This window comes from Bos indicus, chromosome 17 (assembly GCF_029378745.1).
Source record: "Bos indicus isolate NIAB-ARS_2022 breed Sahiwal x Tharparkar chromosome 17, NIAB-ARS_B.indTharparkar_mat_pri_1.0, whole genome shotgun sequence".
NCBI lineage: Eukaryota > Metazoa > Chordata > Mammalia > Artiodactyla > Bovidae > Bos > Bos indicus.
In genome coordinates this window covers 61,087,578-61,110,374 of record NC_091776.1, presented here as the reverse complement: position 1 = coordinate 61,110,374, position 22,797 = coordinate 61,087,578, and the positions used below count along the sequence as shown (strand labels likewise).

Below are 22,797 nucleotides of genomic sequence, written 5' to 3'. Positions count from 1 at the left end.
TATAATAATAATATATTATATTTTTAATATATATTAGAGAAAATTAATAAAATGTGACAAAATGTTAGCAATTGATGGCAGGCATATGAGTATTTACTTCACTATTCTTGCAACTTTTCTTGAGGTTCAAAATTTTGAAAAATAAAAAGTTCGAGGAATTCCCTGGTGGTCCAGTGGTTAGGGCTCCGTGCTCTCACTGCCGAGGGCCTGCATTCTATCCCTGGTTGGGGAACTAAGATCCCTCAATCTCAGAAAAAGAAAACAAAAGTTGGGAGGAAGAGTGCTATGGCAAGGTTTGAGTAGGCAAAGGAGGGTGCCTGGCCCCTTTAAGATGGCCCCGCCTTTCACGTCCCGCCCCCCAGAGCACCGCCCACCCGGAAAGGCTTGTCCCAAGCCCCGCCTCCTGCCGTATCCAGCCCGCTCCAGCTTGCCCAGGCCCCGCCCTCCGCAGAGGAGTGCTGTCACGTGAGCCGGTGCGGCGCCCAGCTCCGCGCCGTCATGGTGGCCCCTATGTATGGCTCCCCGGGCGGCCGCCTGGCCCGGGCAGTGACGCGGGCGCTGGCGCTGGCCCTGGTGCTGGCCCTGCTGGTCGGGCTGTTCCTGAGCGGCCTGACCGGCGCGATCCCGACCCCGAGGGGCCAACGGGGACGGGGGATGCCGGTTCCGCCCGCCTCCCGCTGTCGCTCGCTGCTCCTGGACCCCGAGACGGGCCAGCTGCGCCTGGTGGATGGCCGCCACCCTGACGCCGTAGCCTGGGCCAACCTTACCAACGCCATCCGCGAGACCGGGTAAGGGTTGGCCGGATCTCGCGCGGGTCGGCCGGGGGAGGGAGTTGCGTGGGCGCCGGGCCTCGCCGGCCCCTAGGACCGGCCTCCTGCCGGTGACCGAGTCCCATCCTGTCTCCCTGCGGGTCAGTTTCCCTCCTCTGAGGCTGCAGCGCCGTGGTTGGGTGGGGCCAATGCAGCCTCCCTCAGCTCACAGGGGCCAGTCCTTTGCCTTCAGCCAGGGATGAGAGGACCTCTGTTTCCCTGGCGACACAGTAATCCCCACATAGGCCAGCACTTTCCTCCTCCAACCCCCGTCTCACTCCCAGGGACCGGAGGGATAGTAGTACCTCTCCAGGAGAAATTCTCATTTCCTTGTTTGTAGATTACCCTGTGGGTGCCAGCTCCACCTGCCTCCTTTCTGGAACCAGAGCAGCAGGACTGAGCTTGGATTCTAGGCCAGTCTGAAAACAGAGAGTCCCCAAATTCACAAAGACCCAGATGGTATCCTTGCTTGGCTTCTGCTCCCCGCTTCCCTCCTCTCTCCTGGTCCAGGGGAAAGTCGCTTGTCCAGATGCTTAGTGTGGAGCCAAGGACTCCGTCTTTGGCAGTCACCATCACTGTCCTTGTCACTGGGGTCTGGGCTGTCATTCTGATGTCTGGCTCTGACCTAACTCCTCTGTCTGGGCTCTCATTTCCCCATCTTGTGGCTTGGAATTTGAGGATATGCTCTGCCTGGGAAGTTGGGCGGTGCCTTTCTCAGGCCTTGTACCAGGGCCTGTGCCCATTCATTCATTCATTCACTCACCTGGTGTGCTTGGCCATGGGGACACAGAGTTGAGGGGGCCCCCATTCAGTGGGGGAAACTGTGAGGAGGGAAAATCCTGGAAGTGGGGAACATCTGCCTCATAGGCTTGTCAGCAAGGCCCAAGCCCAGGCCCCAGGCTGTTGGAGGTCTTAGGGAACCCTATGTGTCCCCTAGGCCCTGCCCACACTATCCCATCCTGGACTCATCCAGTTTGCTGGCATGCATTCATTCCTGCAGGTGTTGGGGAGACACAGGACACTGAGGACACCCCAGTTCTGGGGCTTTATGGCACTTGGGAGGGTGTTAGACAGATAGACCTGAGATCGTGGGAAGAGGATTTACTGCAGACACAGGAGCTGAGTGGGGCTAATCTGGGAGGGCTCCCAGGGAGAGGAAGCCACAGGGTAGGCTGGCATCTACAAAGAAACCAGAACTCTGTGAGATATGACTCTAGAACCTGGTGACCCAGTCTCTGCTGACTCATATATTTTGGCCCTGCTTAGCAGAGCTAACGGAGAAGGCACTGGCACCCCACTCCAGTACTCTTGCCTGGAAAATCCCATGGACGGAGGAGCCTGGTGGGCTGCAGTGCATGGGGTCGCAAAGGGTCGGACATGACTGAGCGACTTCACTTTCACTTTTCACTTTCATGCATTGGAGAAGGAAATGGCAACCCACTCCAGTGTTCTTGCCTGGAGAATCCTAGGGACAGGGGAGCCTGGCGGGCTGCCGTCTATGGGGTCGCACAGAGTCAGACACGACTGAAGTGACTTAGCAGCAGCAGCAGCAGCAGAAGTGACTTAGCAGCAGCAGAGCTAAGAGAGAATGACAGTCTTTGCCTGGATATCAGCTGGGAGGAGGCACAGAGGTAAGGCTCAGCATGGGAGAGGGGCTTTGGCTCCAGCAGTTCCCCACTGGGCTGTGTTGCTGTCAATTATGGAAAACAGAAAAGTGGGGAGAGGGCTCCCATGATTGTGCTGGATGGAAAGTTCTTCCAGGCTCAGCTCTGGTGCTGTGTGACTTGGGCAAATCACTTCACCTGTCTGAGCCTGTTTCCTCCCTTGAAGGTGGTGTTCGAAGGAAAATTCAGGGGGATCACAGAATACCTCTGTTTATTTACTAAAGGAAGGAGTGGATGAAAGAGAACCCTGGTCTCTTCTACACTCCTTGTTCTCACTTCACTGTTCCAGCATCTTTTCTGTCCACTCTGCCCCTTTCCTTCTGGGTCTGACAGCATTTGGGACTATGATGGAGGGAAAATTGCATGGGAAGCCCCCATTTTATAAGCTGGAAAACTGAAGCCCTCAGACACCCTCTTTTTTTAATTTTTTTTGGCTGTGCTCTGCAGCTTGTAGGATCTCAGTTTCTGGACCAAGAATTGAACCCAGGCTATGGAAATGAAAGCACTGAATCTTAACCACTTGACCACCAGGGAATTCCTCCCGAAGATACTCTCTTGAGAGTGTGAAAGTGAGATGAAAGAAAGACATCTGGGGGATCCTCTTTACTAAGCACCTGAACCTCTGATCTGGGGTCGACTGACTTGTCTCAGTTTTTGGAGAGTGGAAATCATGATTTGACTCTTCTGTTCGCCTAGAATTGATATCTTTCCTTTCTTTCTGTCCCTGAGTTTTCACCAGATCTGGAATTTTCAGGATAACTTACATGGTCCCTTCACCTATAATCTCTCCTCTTTCAGTTGTGCCATAGCTGACTGGACTGACACTCCCCATGAAGCCTGAAACATTTAGGACTTGACACTTGGCGGATCAGAGATGCCCCCAGAGGCAGCGCCTGCCCCAGCCTGGCTCTGGCCTTGGTCCTGGGGAGGCTGACCCCTTCAACCTTACCTTCTCTGACCTGATCCCCCCCCAACCAGCTATTTGATCTAAATTGCCTTCAAGTTGAGAGAGGAAGTAAATACCAATAAGAGGGAATTAACCTAATAGGAAGCTGGGAAACAACCCAAATCTACCACCCAACAAGCAGAAACACAGCCCAGTAAAATGGCTAATTATCACTCAACTCTTTTAAAAAAATTTTTATTGAAGTATAGTTGATTTACAATGTTGTGCTAGTTTTAAGTATATAGCAAATTGAATCCATTATATGTATTCATATATCCACTCTTTTTTTCCTTAAGATTCTTTTCCCATATGGGCCTTTAAAAAGTATTGAATAGAGTTCCTTGTGCTCTACAGCAGGTTCTTATTTGTTATCCAAGTGTTTCTTTGAAAAGTCACAAAAGATCAACTTCAGTTCAGTTCAGTTCAGTTGCTCAGTCATGTCTGACTCTTTGCGACCCCATGAATCACAGCATACCAGGCCTCCCTGTCCATGACTAACTCCCGGAGTTCACTCAGACTCACGTCCATCGAGTCAGTGATGCCATCCAGGCATCTCATCCTCTGTCATCCCCTTCTCCTCCTGCCCCCAATCCCTCCCAGCATCAGAGTCTTTTCCAGTGAGTCAACTTTTCGCATGAGGTGGCCAAAGTACTGGACTTTCAGCTTTAGCATCATTCCCTCCAGAGAAATCCCAGGGCTGATCTCCTTCAGAATGGACTGGTTGGATCTCCTTGCAGTCCAAGGGGCTCTCAAGAGTCTTCTCCAACACCACAGTTCAAAAGCATCAATTCTTCGGCGCTCAGCCTTCTTCACACACCATCATAAATGGAAAAGGAATGATAGCCACAGATAAGGTAGTACATCCCACATAGTAGAAGATGTCCAGGGCACGCTATACGCTGAAACGGCAGTGATGGGGAAGGGAGATTTGTGACCTGCTCATGTCACGGGCTTCCCTGGTAGTTCAGTGGTAAAGAATCCACCTGCCAATGCAGGAGACATGGGTTTGATCCCTGGGTTGGGAAGATCCCCTGGAGAAGGAAATGACAACCCACTCCAGTATTCTTGCCTGGGAAATCATGGACAGAAGAGCCTGGTGGGGTACAGTCCATGGGGCTGCAGAAGAGTCAGACACGACTGGGCAATTGAGCATGCACACATGCTCATTTCACAAGAATGGTCTGGCTTTTTCTTCTCAAACGTGGCCTCTTCATTAAACCCTGGAGTCATCTCAGACGTATTTGTTGCCCCTGACATAAAATCACAGTGTGGGCCATAGACTTTCCAGAAAAAAAAAAAAATATTGAGGAAATAGATTCAGTGCAGCTGACTTTTTTTTTTTTTTTTTTGTCAAGCAAGTGCATTAGAAACAAACCAGAACAATATTTATCGATCTCTTCCCTATTCATCTTCTAAAGCGATCAGCTATTTTAGAACCAAACAAGCAGGAAGGCCATGATCTCTGAATCAAGAATAGTCTAATGGGAACATTTTTCTTTAGAAACACTCTCTTCTCAGTAGTTTGTTTTTTGTTGTTATTGTTGTTGTTTTTTTGTCCAGGAACTGGGATAGTATCTCAAACTTGTCAGCCAGCATGGCAGTGAGGGATTCCAGAAGTCATTTGCTGATGTCCAAAACCTTCCCATTTTACAGATGAGAAAACTGAGGCTGAAAAAGTACGAAGGTTTGGTTTGCAGCAAGGTTTCAGGTTTAACATCAGAGAGATCTAGGTTCAGATCTCTATCCGGACACTTACTACAGGTGATCAGCAGCTGCTGACTGACTTTAGTGGTGAGAATGGTGACAGCCTTGCAAGGTTCTGGAAAAGAATCATTTGATAAGGGCTTAGGGCCTGAAGCAACAGAAGGATCCTCAGAGAGCAGCCGCAGGGGCTTTAGCACTAAAATCCCTTCCAAGGTCTTTCCAAGATGTTCTGGAAAGATAGGCTGAAACCCACCTGACCAGATTTTTGGGGACTCCGGTGAAGTAAATAAACTTCACCATCCAAATGGAATCACCCCGGTTGCCCTTTGGAATAAGGCAGCCCAGGGAGGAAAGCAGGAGGCACTGTCTTGAACAGGGCACTGTCTTGACTCATTCCTTATTTACAGTACCGTGGCCTGGCTCGGAGTGGATTATTCCTGTCCACTCATTCTTTTCCTTTTCATCCAGCTTGAAAGAGTCACGCTGCATTCTTTTATATTTTTGTACTTAATTATTAGGTTAATAGTTAATAGTACTTAATTGTTCTGGGCTTCCAAGGTAGCGCTAGTTGTAAGGAATTCACCTGCCAATGCAGGAGATACAAGAGATGTGGGTTTGATCCATGGGTTAGGAAGATCCCCTGGAGAAGGAAATGGCAACCCACTCCAGTATTGCCTGTAAAATCCTATGGAGAGAGGTGTCTGGTGGACTAGAGTCCATGGGGTTGCAAAAAGTCGGACATGACTGAGCACACACTTAACTATTGATGGTAAAAAAAATTCTAGCAGTTTAGAAAGGTAAGATGGGATGTGGAAGATAAACCGTGCCCCCATTCTTTCTTTTCATATATAAAGCCACTGTAGTTCTTTCTTCCAGAATTTTCTGTGCCTAACAGGCCTAAACATATATATATATATATACATGTGTATGTGTACTGGTGTGTGTCTCTGTGTGTGTGTGATGCTTTTGAACGTGAGGCAATCCTGAATCTACCATTTGTCCTTCTCTAATCCTGTTTGTTATTTTTTGGAGGAAAAAAAGAAAAAACCTAGTGTCTGACACCTCCTTACCCATGGCAGCCTGCCATGAGGTTCTCTACGCCCACAGTGTCTATGTGTAGGTTATTGTGTTAGGCCCCTAACACCAGATATTTCGAGAGGGTCCAGGTTTCTCCAGCTCTACTCAGAAATGCCAGGGATTTCCCTGGCGGTCCAGTGATTAAGACTCTGAGCTTCTACTGCAGGGGGCACGGGTTCTATCCCTGATTGGGGAACTAAGATCCTGCAAGCCAAGCAGTACAGCCAGGAAAAAAAAAGGTTGCTGTGAACAAGGACCCTCCTACGGCTCCATAAGGGCTGTGAGAGTCCGGGTCGCAGGGTGAGTTCTCAGCCACTGCCTGAGTCCATGGACTCAGCACCATGGCCCTAACTGAGCCTGCTCCCCGCCAGAGAGCTTTTAAGGAGGGCTGTCTGGAGGAAGGCCACTGACCTTTCAGTTATCACCAAGGCTTAGCATCTGAACAGCTTCTTTTTTGGTTTTAGGTAATTTGTATACATTTTCTCTTGATTCCTTGTGATTTTTTTTTTTTTTGGTCATAAGTGAGTGTACATACTGAGCCCTGTTTGAAATCCACCAAATCTACTGGATCACTCCAAACCTCCCCTCTCAGATTCGTGATAAGACATGTATTTAGTGGCTGTAAAACGTGAGTCCTCTTCTGGCACCTGCCATGGCAACCCTCTGAAGTGGGAGTCACCTTGCCCATTTTGTAGATGAGAAAACTGAGGCCCAGAGAGGGCAATTTGCCCAAAGGTACACAGTCAGTAACAGACAGACCTGGGGATTCAAAGTCAGCCTGAGAGAGCCCAGGCTCTCTTTGTCTTCTGCTTTCCTTAAAATTTAAGACCTTTATTCTAGGCTCTTGCGTTTTCCTGTCCTTATCTGTGATTCTGTGTGAGTCATTACCTGGAAGTCCATGGCTCTCGTATTCCTTTGGTAAGAACTAATCCCTTCACCTTTAAGGACTAAACAGTTGCCCACAAAACTCAGTTAAGTTAGAGGCTCAGAGCACATGCTCTGCAGTGCTAGTCTCAGCTCCTTCACTTACTTGCTGTGTGACTTCGGGCAAGTGGCTTCACCTCTCTGAGCCTCGGGTCCCACATCTGTACATGTTGGAAGAACTTAGAGAGAGAGGTAAACATGTGATGTGCCTAGCACTGGGAGTTGTTGTCCACTGTCGGGGCCCCATAACACGTCCCCACAGCTCCTTTTTATCTTGTGGCTCAATTTCTTTGCTTTGGAACTTTCAGAGCTTGCCCTTCTTTCTTTTACTTTCCCTCTCCTCCCTCTGACCCCCTTCTTCCTGCAAGCTCCTACTTAAACTTTAGAACCCAGAGCAGCTATCACCTCTTCTGAGAAGCCTTCCTAGATTTTACTCAGTAGCAGCAGGAGCGTACCTCCTCAGGGTATCCTTTTCTTGTCACAGCAGTTGCATTCATTCTTGTATGCCCTTTGTGTCCGGCTCCCATAGGTGCTCACAGAACCTCAATTGGCGAAACTTTGGGGTGTGAGCGTTCGATAGTCATTATCTCTGCTGTATATTCTCTAGGGCAGAGCTGTTCTTGTCCTGGAGCTCTTTGGTGGGTTTGTAGCCAACTCTCCATGGGACAGCCCTGGCTCAGCCTGGCTCTCCTGTCATGTAACCTCTTCAAGGTTTCACTGGTGTCTTCTTCGCCCTCATTTTCTTAAAAGAAATTACCTTCACAAATGTTTTCCTTAGTTACAGAAGTCACCTGGGTGAATATTTCTCTGTCCTTGGAGCAAGGATGAAATCCAGAACCATAAAGGAAAGATAGGACAAAGCTGAAAACCACTCCATGGCAAAAAAAAAAAAAGGAAAAACCTGTTAAAATACAGGCATTTTCCATATCAGTGACAAGCCAGGGCTAATATGTATAGAGAGAATTTCACCAAATGAGACGTCCATATGCTGCAACTAGAGAAAGCCCACCACAGCAACGAGACCCAGTGATGCCAAGAATAAATAAATGAATGAATTGTAAAAATTAAAAAAAAAAAAGATATGGAAATGACTAGAACAGTGCCTGGCGCAGAGGAAACCCTCACTAGGGAGTAGCTGTATTATGGGGGCAGGGCGGGGAGTAAGGGTTAGTTCAGCTCTGTTTGTAAGCATCTGTTAAGAATAAAAATCCATGTATCCTTTGACCCAGCAGTTCCGCTTTTAGGGACTCAGCCTGAAATGTGCACGGAGGCAGACCGACAGACATCCATGTGAATGGCAGTTCGTCACTGAGTTGTTTTCTGTGGTTTAAAGCTGCAGATAGCCGCAAGCTGAGCTGAGCACCTGTTTCACGCTCGCCCCCTCGCTGACCAGGTGTCCCCCTCTCTCCCTCTGCAGGTGGGCCTTTCTGGAGCTGCACACGAACGGCCGCTTCAATGACAGTCTGCAGGCCTACGCCGCGGGCGTGGTGGAGGCTGCTGTGTCCGAGGAGGTGAGGGCCTGGTCAGTCGGGGAACCCGGGACTCCCCCCACCCAGCAAGTGTGTTCCCTAGAGAGCTTCGGAGGGGTCTGAGATGTGCGTAGGGGGCTCTCCCCAACCCCCAACCTTCCATCCAGTTGGGAAGAAAAGGCTCACCTGTTTTTGTTGAACATTTACCCTGGGTACTCTCTGATGCATGTGAAAACACATAACGCATTTGCCGGGGTCCAGCCCCGGCTGATCCAAGGAGTTCGAAGCGGGGACAGCGTTGGCGAGGATCAGAATACAATAGCTTCAATTAGATATTAATTAGAGATGTAAAGAGTAATAGAATGAGGATGGCTCAGTAGGAAAATTCAGTGGAGAAAAGATGCTGAGTAGCTTGGTTTACGCGGGAGACCAATAAAACTTCAAGACAAGAAGCTTGCACCACTTACGTAGGCCGCAGGCGTCCTTCCGTTCTCCCGAAGGAGAGGAGACACTGAGACCTCCCCGGTCAGATCTTAGAAGCCCAGGCATAATTAGTAAGCATGGCGGGTTCTGCGCTCCAGATGGAGACTCAGCCAGAGTTTGAGAGAGAGAGACATGGGGAGACCAGTCTTTCGAGGAACTGATCCCAATTCTTTATTTTCCATGGTCTACTTTTATACATTGAGATGTTATGCAAAAGTCACACGGGGTCAGCAGTCCTGACTTTTATCAAAGTCAGGTGCTTCATACAAATGTATACAGAGGTCTTAGGGGTGTTACATCATCTTCTGGCCAGGGGGCCTGCTGACAATTTATGACCCTCTCCTTGTGACAGCGGTCAGTCAACCAGAACACTTATTTCTCCAGGGGTGATAATTTTTGAAACAGACGCCACCTTCTGAAGGTACCAGATAAAGTTACATTCCTATAGGGTGAGGGTGTAGTGGGTTTTAATTAAGAAAAGAATTTACTTAGCCTAAGGTCCAACGTGACTAATATCAAAGGTTAATACTTATTTCTTCTATATATTCATTAATGTGTATAAGGGCAGGGGATGTGGAGACTTAGCAGCGAACATTGGCTCAACAAATGAAAAACCCTTCACCAATACAATTTCTAATCAGCCCACTATACTTATACTAATGGTTTTCTAACTTTTCTAAGGAACCTGTTTTTAGAAGGTTTAAAGCATCTCTTGCCTCTCACGGTTGGGAGGCTGTGAGCAATCACATGTGGCCGGACAAGCCTGTCAGGCAGGCTAGAGAACCTTAAGAGGAGTTTGTAGGTTAAAACACTCTTGTCACGCCCAGGAATTATTATTAACTGGAGCTCTAAGTTAACTCCTTCTCCGAAAGAGGTGGTGGGGGACAGCCCCCCATAAAGTCAGAGGTGTAGGTGAGAGCACAAAGTAGTAAAGTAGGCAGGCTCTGGTTATGGGGGTAGATGCTCGAGGATTTCCAGGGGGACTCCTGAGGCTCGATCCCGCCTTTGCGTATGCCGAGCCTCCTTCCTCATGACCTTTGCCACGGGCGGAGTGCCTCACGCTGGCCCCCAACATGCATTTCCAAGTTACAAAGCTTAATAATAAAATAAATGCCCCAACTAAACCCTGGAATGTTACTAATATTAATTGAAACCCCCTTCTCAGCACCATTCCCTGCCTCCCCAGCCCAGAGACACACACCAAACTACAAGGGGTGGCTGCCGTTCCCATTCCCTTTCATTCATTCATTCATTTTTATTGAGATAGAATTCCCATGCTATAAAATTCACCATTTTAAAATGTGTACACTCCAGTGGTTTTTACTATATTCGTAAGGTTACACGACCACCACCACTATCTTAATTCCAGAACATTCTCACCACCCCAGGAAGAAACCCCACACCCGTTAGCAGTCACCTCCCTTTCCACCCCTCCACCCGGCCCCTGGCAGCCACTAATCTACTTTCTCTCTCTACGGATTGGCTTATTCTGGACAGTTCCTATGAAAGAAATCATACAATATGTGGCCTTGTGCAACTGGCTTCTTTCACTTGTTTTCAAGGTTCCTGCACATTTTAGCGTGTGTTAGAACTTTATTCCTTTTTATGGCCGAATAATATCGCATCTTAGGGATAGACAGTTTTGTTTATCCATTCATCAGTGAGTGGACCGAGTTATTTCCACTCCCTTCCTTGGGTTAAATTGGTTTTACTACATCTGATGAAACCGTAAACAAGCTTTTGTGTTGCTTTAACTGCTTTGGGGCTGTTTAAAAGTGGTAGTCACACCTTTCAGAAGGCATGGGGAATGGGTGAGGCTGTGGTGTGCCAGCCGTGCTCCCACAGGGTGCGTGGGGACGTGACACCCCTGCTGGACGATAAGTCGGTGTTAGCCTGTAGAGTTGAACGCACACATACCTGAGGACCCAGTGGCCCCGCTCCTCAGGCGTGTACCCTAGAGATGACCCGAGGATGCGTGTGAGGGGTTCAGAGCAGCCTCTGAGGTGGGAACACTCAAATGCCACCAGCAGGTAGCCCCCGGGCAACTGGCTTGCGGTACCAAACACAGTGCAGGATGATAGAGCTGTGAAAATGAACGCCAGCGTGGTGGGTCTGATACGCATAGTGGTGAGGGGGACAGAGCGCATCAAGGAGACGGGGTACGGCCAACAGCCGTCTGTAAACTCCCTCTCCTCTTTCTGACCCCCAGTTGCAGTTGAGGTGCCCTCGTGGGACCTCAGTGTCTGGGGAGAGGTCAGACACTGGGTCAGGCCCTCATGGTTTGGGGTGCCCAGTGGTAAATGAGGCACGATTCCACCTCTCATGGTCCTCATAGCCTGAGCCAGGAACACGGAGGCAAGGCCCAATGTGGTTCTCACATGAGGAACCCCAGACACACGTGCCAGGCGCTTTGCCCATGTTATCTCCCTGAGCTTGCACACCAGCCCCCAGGGGAGGTGGATCAGCTGGGGTGGTGGAGGCGACCGGGGTCTTGTGGTCTTTGATCCTCCAGCCCGGTCCAGGCTAGTTCATGTGACAGCGGGGGGCGGGGAGAACCGGCATGAGATTCTCTTGCCAAGTTCACGGTGGTGTCCTCAGTGCTTGAGGCAGGACATAGTAGGTACTCTACGAAATTGGTCATTGACTGACCGACCACATGTATAGATTGCGGTGAGGGTGGGGTGAGGGCGGGGGTCCCCAGTAGCAAAGGAGGCGTCATCTAGGACAGATGGTGAATGCTGAAGGCGTTCAGAAGCGGGAGGCGGCCAGGGGCATTGGGCCCTGTTGGGAGGGAGTAAGAGTGGCTAGGTGAGGAGGGCCCTGGGGGACAGAAGCCGGCATGGGCAAAGGTGCAGGGGTGTCTCCACCAGGGCTCCTTGGACTCTGGAGACCTGGATGGGAGTGGGGGCTCTGAGCCCGAGTCGGGGGTCAGGGGGTCCTCGGGGAAGAGAGCAGCCCTGCTGCCCCACCCCTGCCCTCACCCACCTCACTCCCCCACTGCCCCCAGCTCATCTACATGTACTGGATGAACACGGTGGTGAATTACTGCGGCCCCTTCGAGTATGAAGTCGGTTACTGTGAGAGGCTCAAGAACTTCCTAGAGGCCAACCTGGAGTGGATGCAGAAAGAGATGGAGCTGAACAATGGCTCTGCTTACTGGCACCAGGTGGGTGCAGCTGGCACCAGGTGGCACCAGGGGGGGCTGGGGCGGCAGGTTGGGTCAGTTTCAGGGACCTGCTGCCACTGCAGCTGCCCCTGTTCCACTGGCCAACCTGTCTCCCACTCCTATCAGCCAGCCCTTTCTTCCTCCCTCCCTCACCCATCCACCCATCTGCCTACCCATCTGCCTGCCTGTCCATTCTCACATTTGTCCACTCTTCCCTCCCTCCATGTCCACCCTTCCCTTTCTCCCTCCTATACATCCATCTCTCCACCGACCCATCCATCCATCTCTCCATCCACCCGCCCATTCTTCCATCCATCTCTCTACCCACCCACCCATCCATCCATCTCTCCATCCACCCGCCCATTCTTCCATCCATCTCTCCATCCACCTGCCCATTCTTCCATCTGTCCATCCATTTACCCATCCATGCATCTCGTTTGTCAGCTCATTTGTCCACCCTCCACAGCCTGTCCATCTTTCACTCTCCTCTTATTCATCCATCTGTCACCTACCTGCCCATCTTAGCCCTGTCGTCAAGATCTTCTGTCCACCCACCTTGTTGCTATATCCTGTTTGGTTACCTGTCGTGGCTCATCATCTACCTGTCTGTCCATCTGCCCTCCCTTCTACCTGTCTAGCTGTCTTGCTGACTGACCACCTTCCCTGCTTCATTCCTCATCTTTCTGATCAGAGTCTTGGCGCTCATCCGTCTGTCCATCTGTTGGTCCATCCCCTCTGCTCTGTCTCAGCTCTTCGTAAATCTCACCAGGGGCTGCCCTCTTGTTCCAGGGTGATGCCGCAGCCCATAATGTGGCCTCAGAAGCCCCCGGCACCCTCTCCCTCCCCAGCCTGTTGACCTTGATCTGTGCTCCGGCCTCTGGCCTCCTCCCAGTTCCTTGAGGAAGATGTGTTACCTCTTGCCTCGGGGCTTTAGAAAGTGCTGTTCCTTCTGCCTGGAACGCTCTTCTTCCTCCCCCTCCATCCGGCCCCCACCACCACTCCTCACGGCCGCCTGCCCTCTCTGCCCTTCCTGGTAGCACTCTTACAGGGCATTCAGTGCCTGTCTCCAACCGGACTCAGGCCCCATGAAGACAAGGCAAGGGACAAGGCCGCTGTGCGGGCCCTAGTACCTAGCACAGGGGCTGGCGCATTGTCGGCGCTTTATAAGTGAAGGTTTGTTGCGTATTGACAGATGAGGGAATGAATCCATCCTGTCCTGTGCATCTACTTCAGCACCTGCCTGAGCATCTGTCCTTCTCTCCACTCTCCTGTCCATATAGATGATTGCCTTTCTTTCCGTCCTCTTGTTTACTTCAGCAGCCACCATCTGTCTATCAGTCCTGCCCGTCCATCCATCTGTCCTTTTGTCCATCTGTCTTACAGATGCTTGCTAAGTGCCTGGTGTATGTTCAGCCCAGGCCAAGGCCCCATGGGGACCCAGTGTTGTACTCCGTGGTTACAGAAAGTGACAGTGCCAGTGGGGAGAAGTCAGCCACACGAGACCAGTGCCCTGAGCCAGCAGCATAGCCAATAACGGAACTCAGAACAGGGAGCGGTCCACAGTGGGCCAGGGCAGGCTGGGAGGCTTCCTGGAGGAGGTGGCTTTGGGCTGGGCCCTTACAGGGGGTTATTTGGGGTTGGCACAGAATGGAGACAGGCAGTTAGGTGATGGCAGGAGGGTGCTTAGCTTTGAGGGGTAGCTGTGGTTAAGGAGGGGGTCAGGGCTGGCTGGAGCCTGGAGGGTGCATCTGAGCCTCTCTTGCCAGACCCCCCCCCCCCCGCCCCCCGCCATTGCAGGAGAAGGTATGAGCCTGGGGGAGAGGCCTCACCCTCCCTCTGCCCCCACCCCTTGCCCCCCTCCCCAGGTGCGGCTGACCCTCCTGCAGCTGAAGGGCCTGGAGGACAGCTATGAAGGCAGTGTGGCCTTTCCAACTGGGAAGTTTACCGTCAAACCCTTGGGGTTCCTGTAAGTGCCACCCCCAGAGTGCATAGGGCAGGGGAGAGGGCCATGCGCCTTGCAGTCAGACTGGTCTGGGTTCCAGTACCAGCCCTGCCACGTCCTGGCTACGTGGCCTCCGACCGGTTGCCAGATATCCCAGTGCCACAGCTTCCTCCTCTGTGAAATGGGTACATAATGCAGGTGTGGTAGCCCTCCAGCACCCTGGCCCTCCACAGCCTGTTGCAGATCTCTGGGGACCTTGAAGACTTAGAGGTGGCCCTGAATAAGACCAAGACCAACCATGCTATGGGCTCTGGCTCCTGTTCAGCCCTCATCAAACTGCTGCCTGGCCAGCGTGACCTCCTGGTTGCCCACAACACCTGGCACTCCTACCAGTACATGCTGCGCATCATGAAGAAATACTGGTTCCAGTTCAGAGAAGGGCCCCAAGGTGGGTAGATGTGGGTGGATCTCTGTGTGTGGGCGTGTCTGTCGGTACACAGCGTGCACAGTGCTAGGAGGTGTGGGTCTTGGCCCTGTATACACTGGGGTCACTGTAAGGCCACGCTAAGGGTTCATGTTATTGTTAACTTATTTATTTCCTTTTAATTTTTATCTCACAAAGTGTATCAGCAAGCTAGTGCTGCATAACAAATCACCCCAAATTTAAAACAAAGGTTTAAAATAGCCATTTGTTTTTACTCACTTGTCTGTAGGTCACCTGTGTGGTTTTGCTCTTCTGAACCAAGCCTCCTGACCTTGGCCAGGCTCACCAGTGCTTCTGTATTCAGCTGGGGTGGGCTGGCTGACCTAGGATGGCCTCATCTGCATGTCTTGGGGTTGCTGTCGGCTGGGATGACGTGACAGCTGGGCTATATGGGCATTTGTCCTCCCACATGCTAGCTCAGGCTTGTTCCAGTGACATCTGGGCCGGGAAGTGTGGAGCGCCTCTTGAGGGCCCACCGAAACTGGCACAACATTCTGGTGCTCAAAGCAAGTCAAGGGACCAGTTCAGATTCAAGAAGTGGGGAAATAGGGACTTCCCTGGTGGTCCAGTGGTTAGACTTCACCTTCCAATGCAGGGGATGAGGGTTTGATCCCTGGTCAGGGAGCTGAGATCCCACATGCCTGGAGGCCACAAAACCAGAACATAAACAGCAGAAGCAATATTGTAACAAATTCAATACAGACTTTAAAAATGATCTACATCAAAAAACAATCGTAAAAAAAAAACCTACATAAGTCATACATGTATGTCATAGAAAACTGGAAAACACAGCAAAACAACACACACACACAGTAAAAGTCTTTGGAGCACTCCGCAACCCACAGGGGGTCATTTCTGTGAACATTGAGTTACTTTGTTTTCCTGGACTTTTAAATAAAATGTACCTCATCGTTCGATTTGTTTAAACATTTTTTTATACTAGTAATGTGTCAGTAGGTTCTCCCTGCCACAAATTCCAGCACTGGAGATGGAGAAATGCATCTCCCTCGATGCCCTCCTCCCGTATTCCAGACCTCTCCTAAGAGGACAGCGCTGATGCCATTTTGGTTTGGATGCGTCTAGATTTGGGGGGATGCATTTATACGTGCATCTGTGGACCTCCTAAAAATTAATAGACTTGAGACTGTCCTGATGGTCCAGTGGCTAAGGTCTGTGCTCCCAGTGCAGGGGGCCTGGGTTCAATCCCTGGTGGGGAACTAGATCTTACTTACATACCGTAATAGGGAGATGCTGATCAGAGAGGACCAGCTCCCAGTTAGAAGACAAGTAAGATTTTTAAAGTCTACTTACCCTGAAGCACGCTGTGGTGACTGTGGTTAACAACACAGTATTGTATACGCGAAACCTGCCAAGACAGCAGAACTTAAGTGTCTTCACCACACACGCAACAAAGGTGACTGTGAAATGATGGATGTGTAAGTTAGTTGATGGTGGTCATCCTTCCACGGTGTCTACATCTGTCCCAACATCACCGAGTGTAGCCTTAAGCACAATTTTTATTTATCTGTTATACCTTGGTAAAGCAGGGGATAACCACCTCCCCCAGCACGGAGTGTGTACTCTGAGACTTCTGGGTATTTGCTCTCTGAATTATCTTTTTTTGCAGTAGATTTTTGCAGTAAAAAAGGAAAGCCAAAAAAGGTATAATAATTAAAAAATTGTATATCCATTTTGCCACTAGCTTTTATACAAATGGCCTGGTTTGCTAACTCTCAGAAAGAATGGAGTGGGGGGCTTCCTCTGATGCCTGCTGCCCCACCTGGAGACCCCCGAGTCTTGTTGGGTGGAGGTGCAGGGGTCCTCATATGGATTTGTCTGACCAGCCCCCACCCCGCCCCAACTTGGGTTCACTCTCGCCCTTGCAGCGGAATCCACCCGGGCTCCTGGCAACAAAGTGATCTTCTCATCCTACCCTGGCACCATTTTCTCCTGTGATGACTTCTACATCCTTGGCAGTGGGCTGGTGAGTCATCTTCTGTGTTACCTTTCTCCTGCCTGGGCAGCTTCTCACCTGGCAGCTCAGGTGTGGCAGGTGGACAATCCCCCCGCAACCCCAGCATGAGTCCATCCTCCACCAGGGGGTGCTCTCAAAAAACGTAGCTCCCAGGCCCCAGACCCTGCGGTTGACCTGGACTTCTGCATTGTCACCCAGCTCTTGGGAAATTGTTGGTCTGAGCCCTTTAAAAATATCCTCTGCCCAAGTGACCTCATTTGGTGTTTATATATTTAGGAAAAGCCATTTCTCTCTCCACCATGACTCTGCTCTTCCTTGTTCTGCTTTTCTTCTTGTTTTTCACAAAGCCCCCTCTCAGCCTGGCCGGGTTCTCTGAATAAATGTTGTTTATTCCAGTGTGTTGTTTTTATCTGTTTTCCTGGCTGGGTGCCAGACTCTCAGAAATCTGTTCCTGGCACCCCTGGTGGATTTCAGCAAGCCCTGTGGTCACCAGGGCAACCCTGCAGAGGAGAAAAAAACATCCCTTAAAAAACAGCCTAGAAGCAGAAGACACCAGTTCTGGTGAGGGGGATGGAAGGCCTTTTTTGTTTCTATTAGTCTATGAGAGGAGCAGGGCATTTAGTCCCCCCAGATGTGGGAACAAGCCTGAGAGGGGCCAGGCAGTGGGTGAGGGGGCCCCCTTGCTGTGGTCTGGGGCTGGGAAAGCAGGAGTGAAGCCTGGGGAAGGACAGTGGATCCTTGCAGGATTGATCCCTGTTTGATTCTGTTACCTGGAAAGTGTCCAAATGGGAAATTTACCTTCCTTTGGGGTTCTTAACTGTTTCTGTGCCACGGGCTCCTTTGGCCATCTGGGGAGCTGTTGAACCCCTTCTTAGAATAATACTTTTAAATGCATAAACCAATATACAGGGTTATAAAGGAGACTAAGTACATTGACATGCATTTATTGAAATAGTATTTAAGTAAGCTTTTAATGTAATATACAGACGTACCTCGTTTTATTGGATTTTGCAGATACTGTGATTTTTACAAATTGAAGGTTTTTAACAACCTGCAAGTCTATCAACACCATTTTCCCACCAGCATTTGTTCACTTTGTATCTCTGTGTCACATTTTGGTAGTTCTCGCAATATTTTTCATTTTTTCATTATTATTGTATTCGTTACGGTGATCTGTGATCAGTGACCTTTAATATGACTATTGTAATCATTTTTTTGATTTGTATTGTTTTTGTCTTTTCTATTTTAAAATTAAGATACGTACGTTGTTTTTTAAGATACTACTATTGCACATTTACACTAGATTATAGATTAGATAGCATTTGTTCACTTTGTATCTCTGTCACATTTTGGTAATTCTTGCAACATTTTTATTTTTTTCACTATTATTATTTTCATTGCAATGATCTATGACCAGTGATCTTTAATGTGACTGTTGTAATCAGTTTTGTATTTTTGTCATTTCTATTTTTAAATTAAGATATGCACATTGTTTTTTAAGACATAATACTATTGCATATTTATAGTGGATTTAGAGTAGATTGCACACTTACAATAAATTATATAGATTATAGTATAGTGGAAAGGCTTCCCAGGTGGCTCAGTGGTAAAGAATCCACTTGCCAATGCAGGAGACACGAGTTCAATCCCTGGGTCAGGAAGATCCTCTGGAGAAGGGCATGGCAACCCACTCCAGTATCCTTACCTGGACAGAGGACAGAGTCGTGGACAGAGGAGCCTGGCAGGCTGCAGTCCATGGGGTCATAAAGAGTTGGACTTGACTGAGTGAGCACACACACACACACACACACGGTATGGTGGAAACAACTTCTTTATGAGCTGGGAAGTAAAAATTCATGTGACTTGCTTCCCTTCACTATTCGCTTCCTTGCGGTGGTCTGAGAGCCTGCAGTGTCTCTGGGGTCTGCCGGGAGATGCTGCTTTTTTAGCGTGTTAAAAAAGAAACTGGTTACAGGTGGGCTACCTGCCATAATTTGGAAGTTACAAGGAGCATAACCCATCTGAGTTGTGTGCAGTCCTGTCGCATGGTGGGATAACATCCATGACATCTGTTGGTGACCGTCTCAAGTACCGCTAATAACATTAGCGTGTCACCCACGTTAACAGTGGAAGATGCTGCGTTTCGGTTTGATGGTAATGCAAATAAAGGTGTACTGTTTCTGCACTCACGTCTGTAGACTCCCTAAATACTGCTTCTGAGGCCAGTTTAAAAAAAAAAACTAGTCAACAGTTGGGAGCCACGAATGACGCAACATGCTGCCACTAAATGGCAGCATGCCCCAGCGGTGAGTCAGGTGACCCTTCAGTGCAGCAGCTTCTGGTCTCCCGCAGGTGACCCTGGAGACCACCATCGGCAACAAGAACCCGGCCCTGTGGAAGTACGTGCAGCCCACGGGCTGTGTGCTGGAGTGGATGCGCAACGTCGTGGCCAATCGCCTGGCCTTGGACGGGGACTCCTGGGCCGACATCTTTAAGAGGTTCAACAGTGGCACGTGAGTGGACACCATGGCTCCCCCACCCAACCTCCCCACTAATGCTCAAGACCCTGGGGGGACCTGACGTGGCACCAGGGCCACACACCCCACCCTCTTTGCAGAGTCCTCTTGTTTCATATGTGGGGAAATGGAGGCACAGGGAAGGAAAGGGTTTACCTCTCTCTCGCAGGCTCCTCCACCTGGGGAAGGCTCCCAGAGAAAGGCCAGGAAGAAACGTGGAACTCGAGAGCTCTGGGGATAGTGGGGAGGGCCGTCCGAGGAGGTGGACATGGGTGGATGGGACCCTGGGAGCCAGAGACACCAGAACCGGATTGGACAGGGTCTTAGGACGTTGGGCAGAAGAATCGACCTTTGTTCCAATAAGCACTAGGGAGCCACAGACTCCTCTGGAGCAGGTAAGCAGCATGATAAGAGGAGAGCGTGAGGACAGCTGGGTGAGCCAGTGTCCAGGTGATGGTTGAATGGCTGGACACACCCAGAGCACCCTGGCCACGTGATTCCTGGCTGTGTGTGGCCCTGGGGGCAGCGGGCGGCTGGGGCAGCAGCCCCGGCTCTGTTCAGCTCTCCCTCCTGGGGTCTGGCAGGTACAACAACCAGTGGATGATCGTGGACTACAAGGCATTCGTCCCTGGCGGGCCCAGCCCTGGGAGAAGGGTGCTCACTGTCCTGGAGCAGATCCCGTGAGTACCGGGAAAGTGGCAGGGTGCCCCAGCAGAGGGAACTGCCTTGGCAGAGGCCCGGAGGCCGCTGAAACTGTGTGTGGGAGGGGAGACCTCAGGAAGGCGAGCCCGGAGGAGAAGGCAGCTGCAGATTGGGCTCAAGATTTGGGACATAATCTACCCGTGGGCAGTGGGGAGCCTCCGGGGGTCCTTGAGCACGGCAGTGCCTGCAGGAGCCCTCTGTCTCACTATTTGCGCCCCGTTTGTCTTCCTGGTCGCAGGGGCATGGTGGTGGTGGCCGACAGGACCTCGGAACTCTACCAGAAGACCTACTGGGCCAGCTACAACATCCCGTATGTCCTGCTTCCTAGTACTCCCCTCCCTTTGCTCAGCTCTCCATGCAGAGGAGGGGTCCTTCCCTGGTGATTCTTTCGTTCCACCCTGGGACTTCCCAGGCGATTCAGTGGGTTAAGACTCCATGCTTCTACTGTGGGGGGTGTGGGTTCAGTCCGCTGGTTGTGGAACTAAGATCCTGCAAGCCATGTGGTGTAGCCAGCGAAGGTGGGGGGGAGGGGAAGAAAAGAAACAAAAAGTAAAATTCTTTCAAAAAAAGAAAGAAACCCACCCCACCCCTCTCTTCACCAGGAAAGCCCTGACAGTTTAGGGGTACAGTCGTGAGGTGGGCATCTGTAGGGCCTCCCAGTCTGCACCCACCACAGGGTGGTGGGGAGTGGCCTGCCTCAGGTGCTGACCCCTGCCGTGGGCCCCCAGCTGGAGTTGCTTTAACCGGCTGCACAACCAGCACCCCTTACCCCTCACGGTGCTCTTCCTAGATTATCTCCTTTGATCTGTACAACTACCGCATGTGGTAACCACGGCTCCTATACCCATTTCACAGATGATGAAACTGAGGCCTTGAGAAAGTACCTAAAGTTCCCAAGGTTCCATAGTTGGTCAGTAGTGAGGTCAGAATTTGAACCCCACATCTCTTGGAGCCCAGACCTATTACTTGGCCACCCCACCAAACTTCCCAGCAGCACAAACAAAAGACATGATTACTGTTATCCTGACTGTCAGGGTCGTTGGTGTTCGTGTCCTGGCACGACTGCCCTCTTTGCCTCCCAGGCCATGGCCAGGTAAAGTCAGTGGAGGTCGTGAGTGACCATCCTCGTCCCCGGCAGGTCCTTTGAGTCTGTGTTCAACGCCAGTGGGCTGCCGGCCCTGGTGGCCCGCTACGGGCCCTGGTTCTCCTACGACGGGAGCCCCCGGGCCCAGATCTTCCGACGGAACCACTCGCTGGTGCACGACCTGGACTCCATGATGCGGCTTATGAGGTGTGAGGGGGCGACCGGGAGCCCAGAATTGTGGGGCGGGGCTTTATAGTAACTCATTTCAGCCTCCCAACAAGCCAGGGGGGCGGCAGAGGGTGATGCATCCACAACAGCGGGACTGAGGCGTCAGCAGGATCTTGGACAGCCAAGGGCACAGAACGTACCCCTGTGGTCCTCGGGGAGCACGCTCTCCCTCGGGCTGCAGAGAGCCATCCCATACTCACAGTGATGTGGGCGTATAGCAAGCACTGTCTGAACTCCAGGAAATGCTGTGAAGGGACAAAGCGGGGTCTCCAGCCTGGCCTGGAGTGGGGGCCCAGAGGGTTACCCGGAGGGAGGGATGGCAGAGCCGAGGGCTGAGTGATGGGTGTGGAGTGACCAGCCGAGGCAGGTGGGTGACGGAAGCCCAGCTGGCACGTTGAACGCAGGAGGCCGGGTTAGGGGGCTGCCGCATGGAGTCCGGTCTCCCCTCCCAGCACAACTGGTGTTTCCTCTCCTTCCACGTCCAGGTACAACGACTTCTTGCACGACCCCCTGTCACTGTGCAAAGCTTGCACCCCCAAGCCCAACGGGGAGAACGCCATCTCGGCCCGCTCCGACCTCAACCCTGCCAACGGCTCCTACCCCTTCCAGGCTCTGCACCAGCGCTCCCACGGGGGCATTGACGTGAAGGTGCTGGGCTTGGGGGGCTGTGGGTGGGGGGGTCAGAGTTGGGGGGGAGCCGCAGGGCTTCCTGGGTTGGGATGACTTAGCCACCTGCCCTCCCCGCACCCGCAGGTGACCAGCACGGCCCTGGCCAAGGCCCTGCGCCTCCTGGCAGTCAGCGGCCCCACGTGGGACCAGCTGCCTCCATTCCAGTGGAGCACTTCACCCTTCAGCGGCATGCTGCACATGGGTCAACCTGACCTCTGGAAGTTCTCGCCCATCGAGGTCTCTTGGGACTGAGCTCCGTCTCTGCTCTGCTGCCTTCTGCCCCCGCTGACCCCAGTGGGGACCACCCGACTGGCTGCCACCCTGCCCTCCCGCCTGCCTCCTCCGCAGGGGAGGGGGCATCGTTGCCCTGCTGTGCCCGGATGGGGACCTGGCCCGGGGCCAGGTTCACTCTCATCTGGGCGGCCTCCAGGGTGGGGAACGGAACCCCAGGGGGCGAGGGACTGACTCTTTCCCCTGGCTGGGTGATGCAATCCCTGTCTGCCTCTGTGTCTCTCTCCTGCTTTTTTCACTACCACCCTCGCGTCCTGGGACCCGGTTCTGGGCCCCCAGTGGGGCTGGCAGGAGAGGCCCCAGTGCCTACATCCCAGCACTGTTCCTTCCCGTGGCTCTGGAGCTTCGGCTCCTGATCAGCGTCACTCCTCCCATCCCCACCCCAGCCCGTCCGCTCCCTAGGGAAGGAGAAACCCTGTTTCTCCTCCTGGAGGACGGAAACTGGAAACCCTACAAAAAACCAAAGTTTCTGGCTACCTGTGGCAGGAGGGGCCCAAGCATCCTGGTCTCCCCAGGGCCAAGCAGGAGTGTCAGCCCCTTGGCTCCAGGCTCGTGGCCCCGCCCCCCAGCACCGGCCTGCCCTGGCCTCTGGGCAGGGCCCACAGGCCCCCTGCTACAGGAACCGCACTGCAGGCTGTGCCACCATTAAACCAGAGAGGCCGAG

The 22,797-nt window shown here is 51.7% G+C and overlaps 1 protein-coding gene and 1 long non-coding RNA gene across 2 annotated transcripts in view; one reads left to right on the top strand and one right to left on the bottom strand.

Annotated features, from left to right (window-relative positions):
- The window catches only part of LOC139176749 (uncharacterized), a 7,732-nt gene extending 6,299 nt beyond the window's left edge, over positions 1–1,433 (bottom strand). The window contains exon 1 of the long non-coding RNA XR_011561190.1: positions 1,115–1,433. This is a non-coding gene — a long non-coding RNA (uncharacterized lncRNA). The remainder of the gene's footprint in view (positions 1–1,114) is intronic.
- PLBD2 (phospholipase B domain containing 2) lies at positions 455–22,797 on the top strand. Its single transcript, XM_019977804.2, has 12 exons — positions 455–788; positions 8,542–8,635; positions 12,084–12,242; positions 14,108–14,208; positions 14,418–14,632; positions 16,555–16,652; positions 18,996–19,156; positions 19,744–19,839; positions 20,100–20,171; positions 21,000–21,152; positions 21,659–21,821; positions 21,927–22,797. Exons 1-12 carry the CDS (start codon positions 499–501, stop codon positions 22,092–22,094), a joined length of 1,770 nt encoding a protein of 589 aa, XP_019833363.2. The 5' UTR covers positions 455–498; the 3' UTR covers positions 22,095–22,797.

What these genes read in the sequence shown, in the direction of transcription:
- PLBD2 (XM_019977804.2), top strand. Translation starts at nt 499, where the DNA reads ATGGTGGCCCCTATGTATGGCTCCCCGGGCGGCCGCCTGGCCCGGGCA. An exon ending in AACGCCATCCGCGAGACCGG is followed by an intron (nt 789 to 8,541) that starts GTAAGGGTTGGC and finishes CTCCCTCTGCAG; the next exon opens with GTGGGCCTTTCTGGAGCTGC. An exon ending in ACATCCTTGGCAGTGGGCTG is followed by an intron (nt 16,653 to 18,995) that starts GTGAGTCATCTT and finishes GGTCTCCCGCAG; the next exon opens with GTGACCCTGGAGACCACCAT.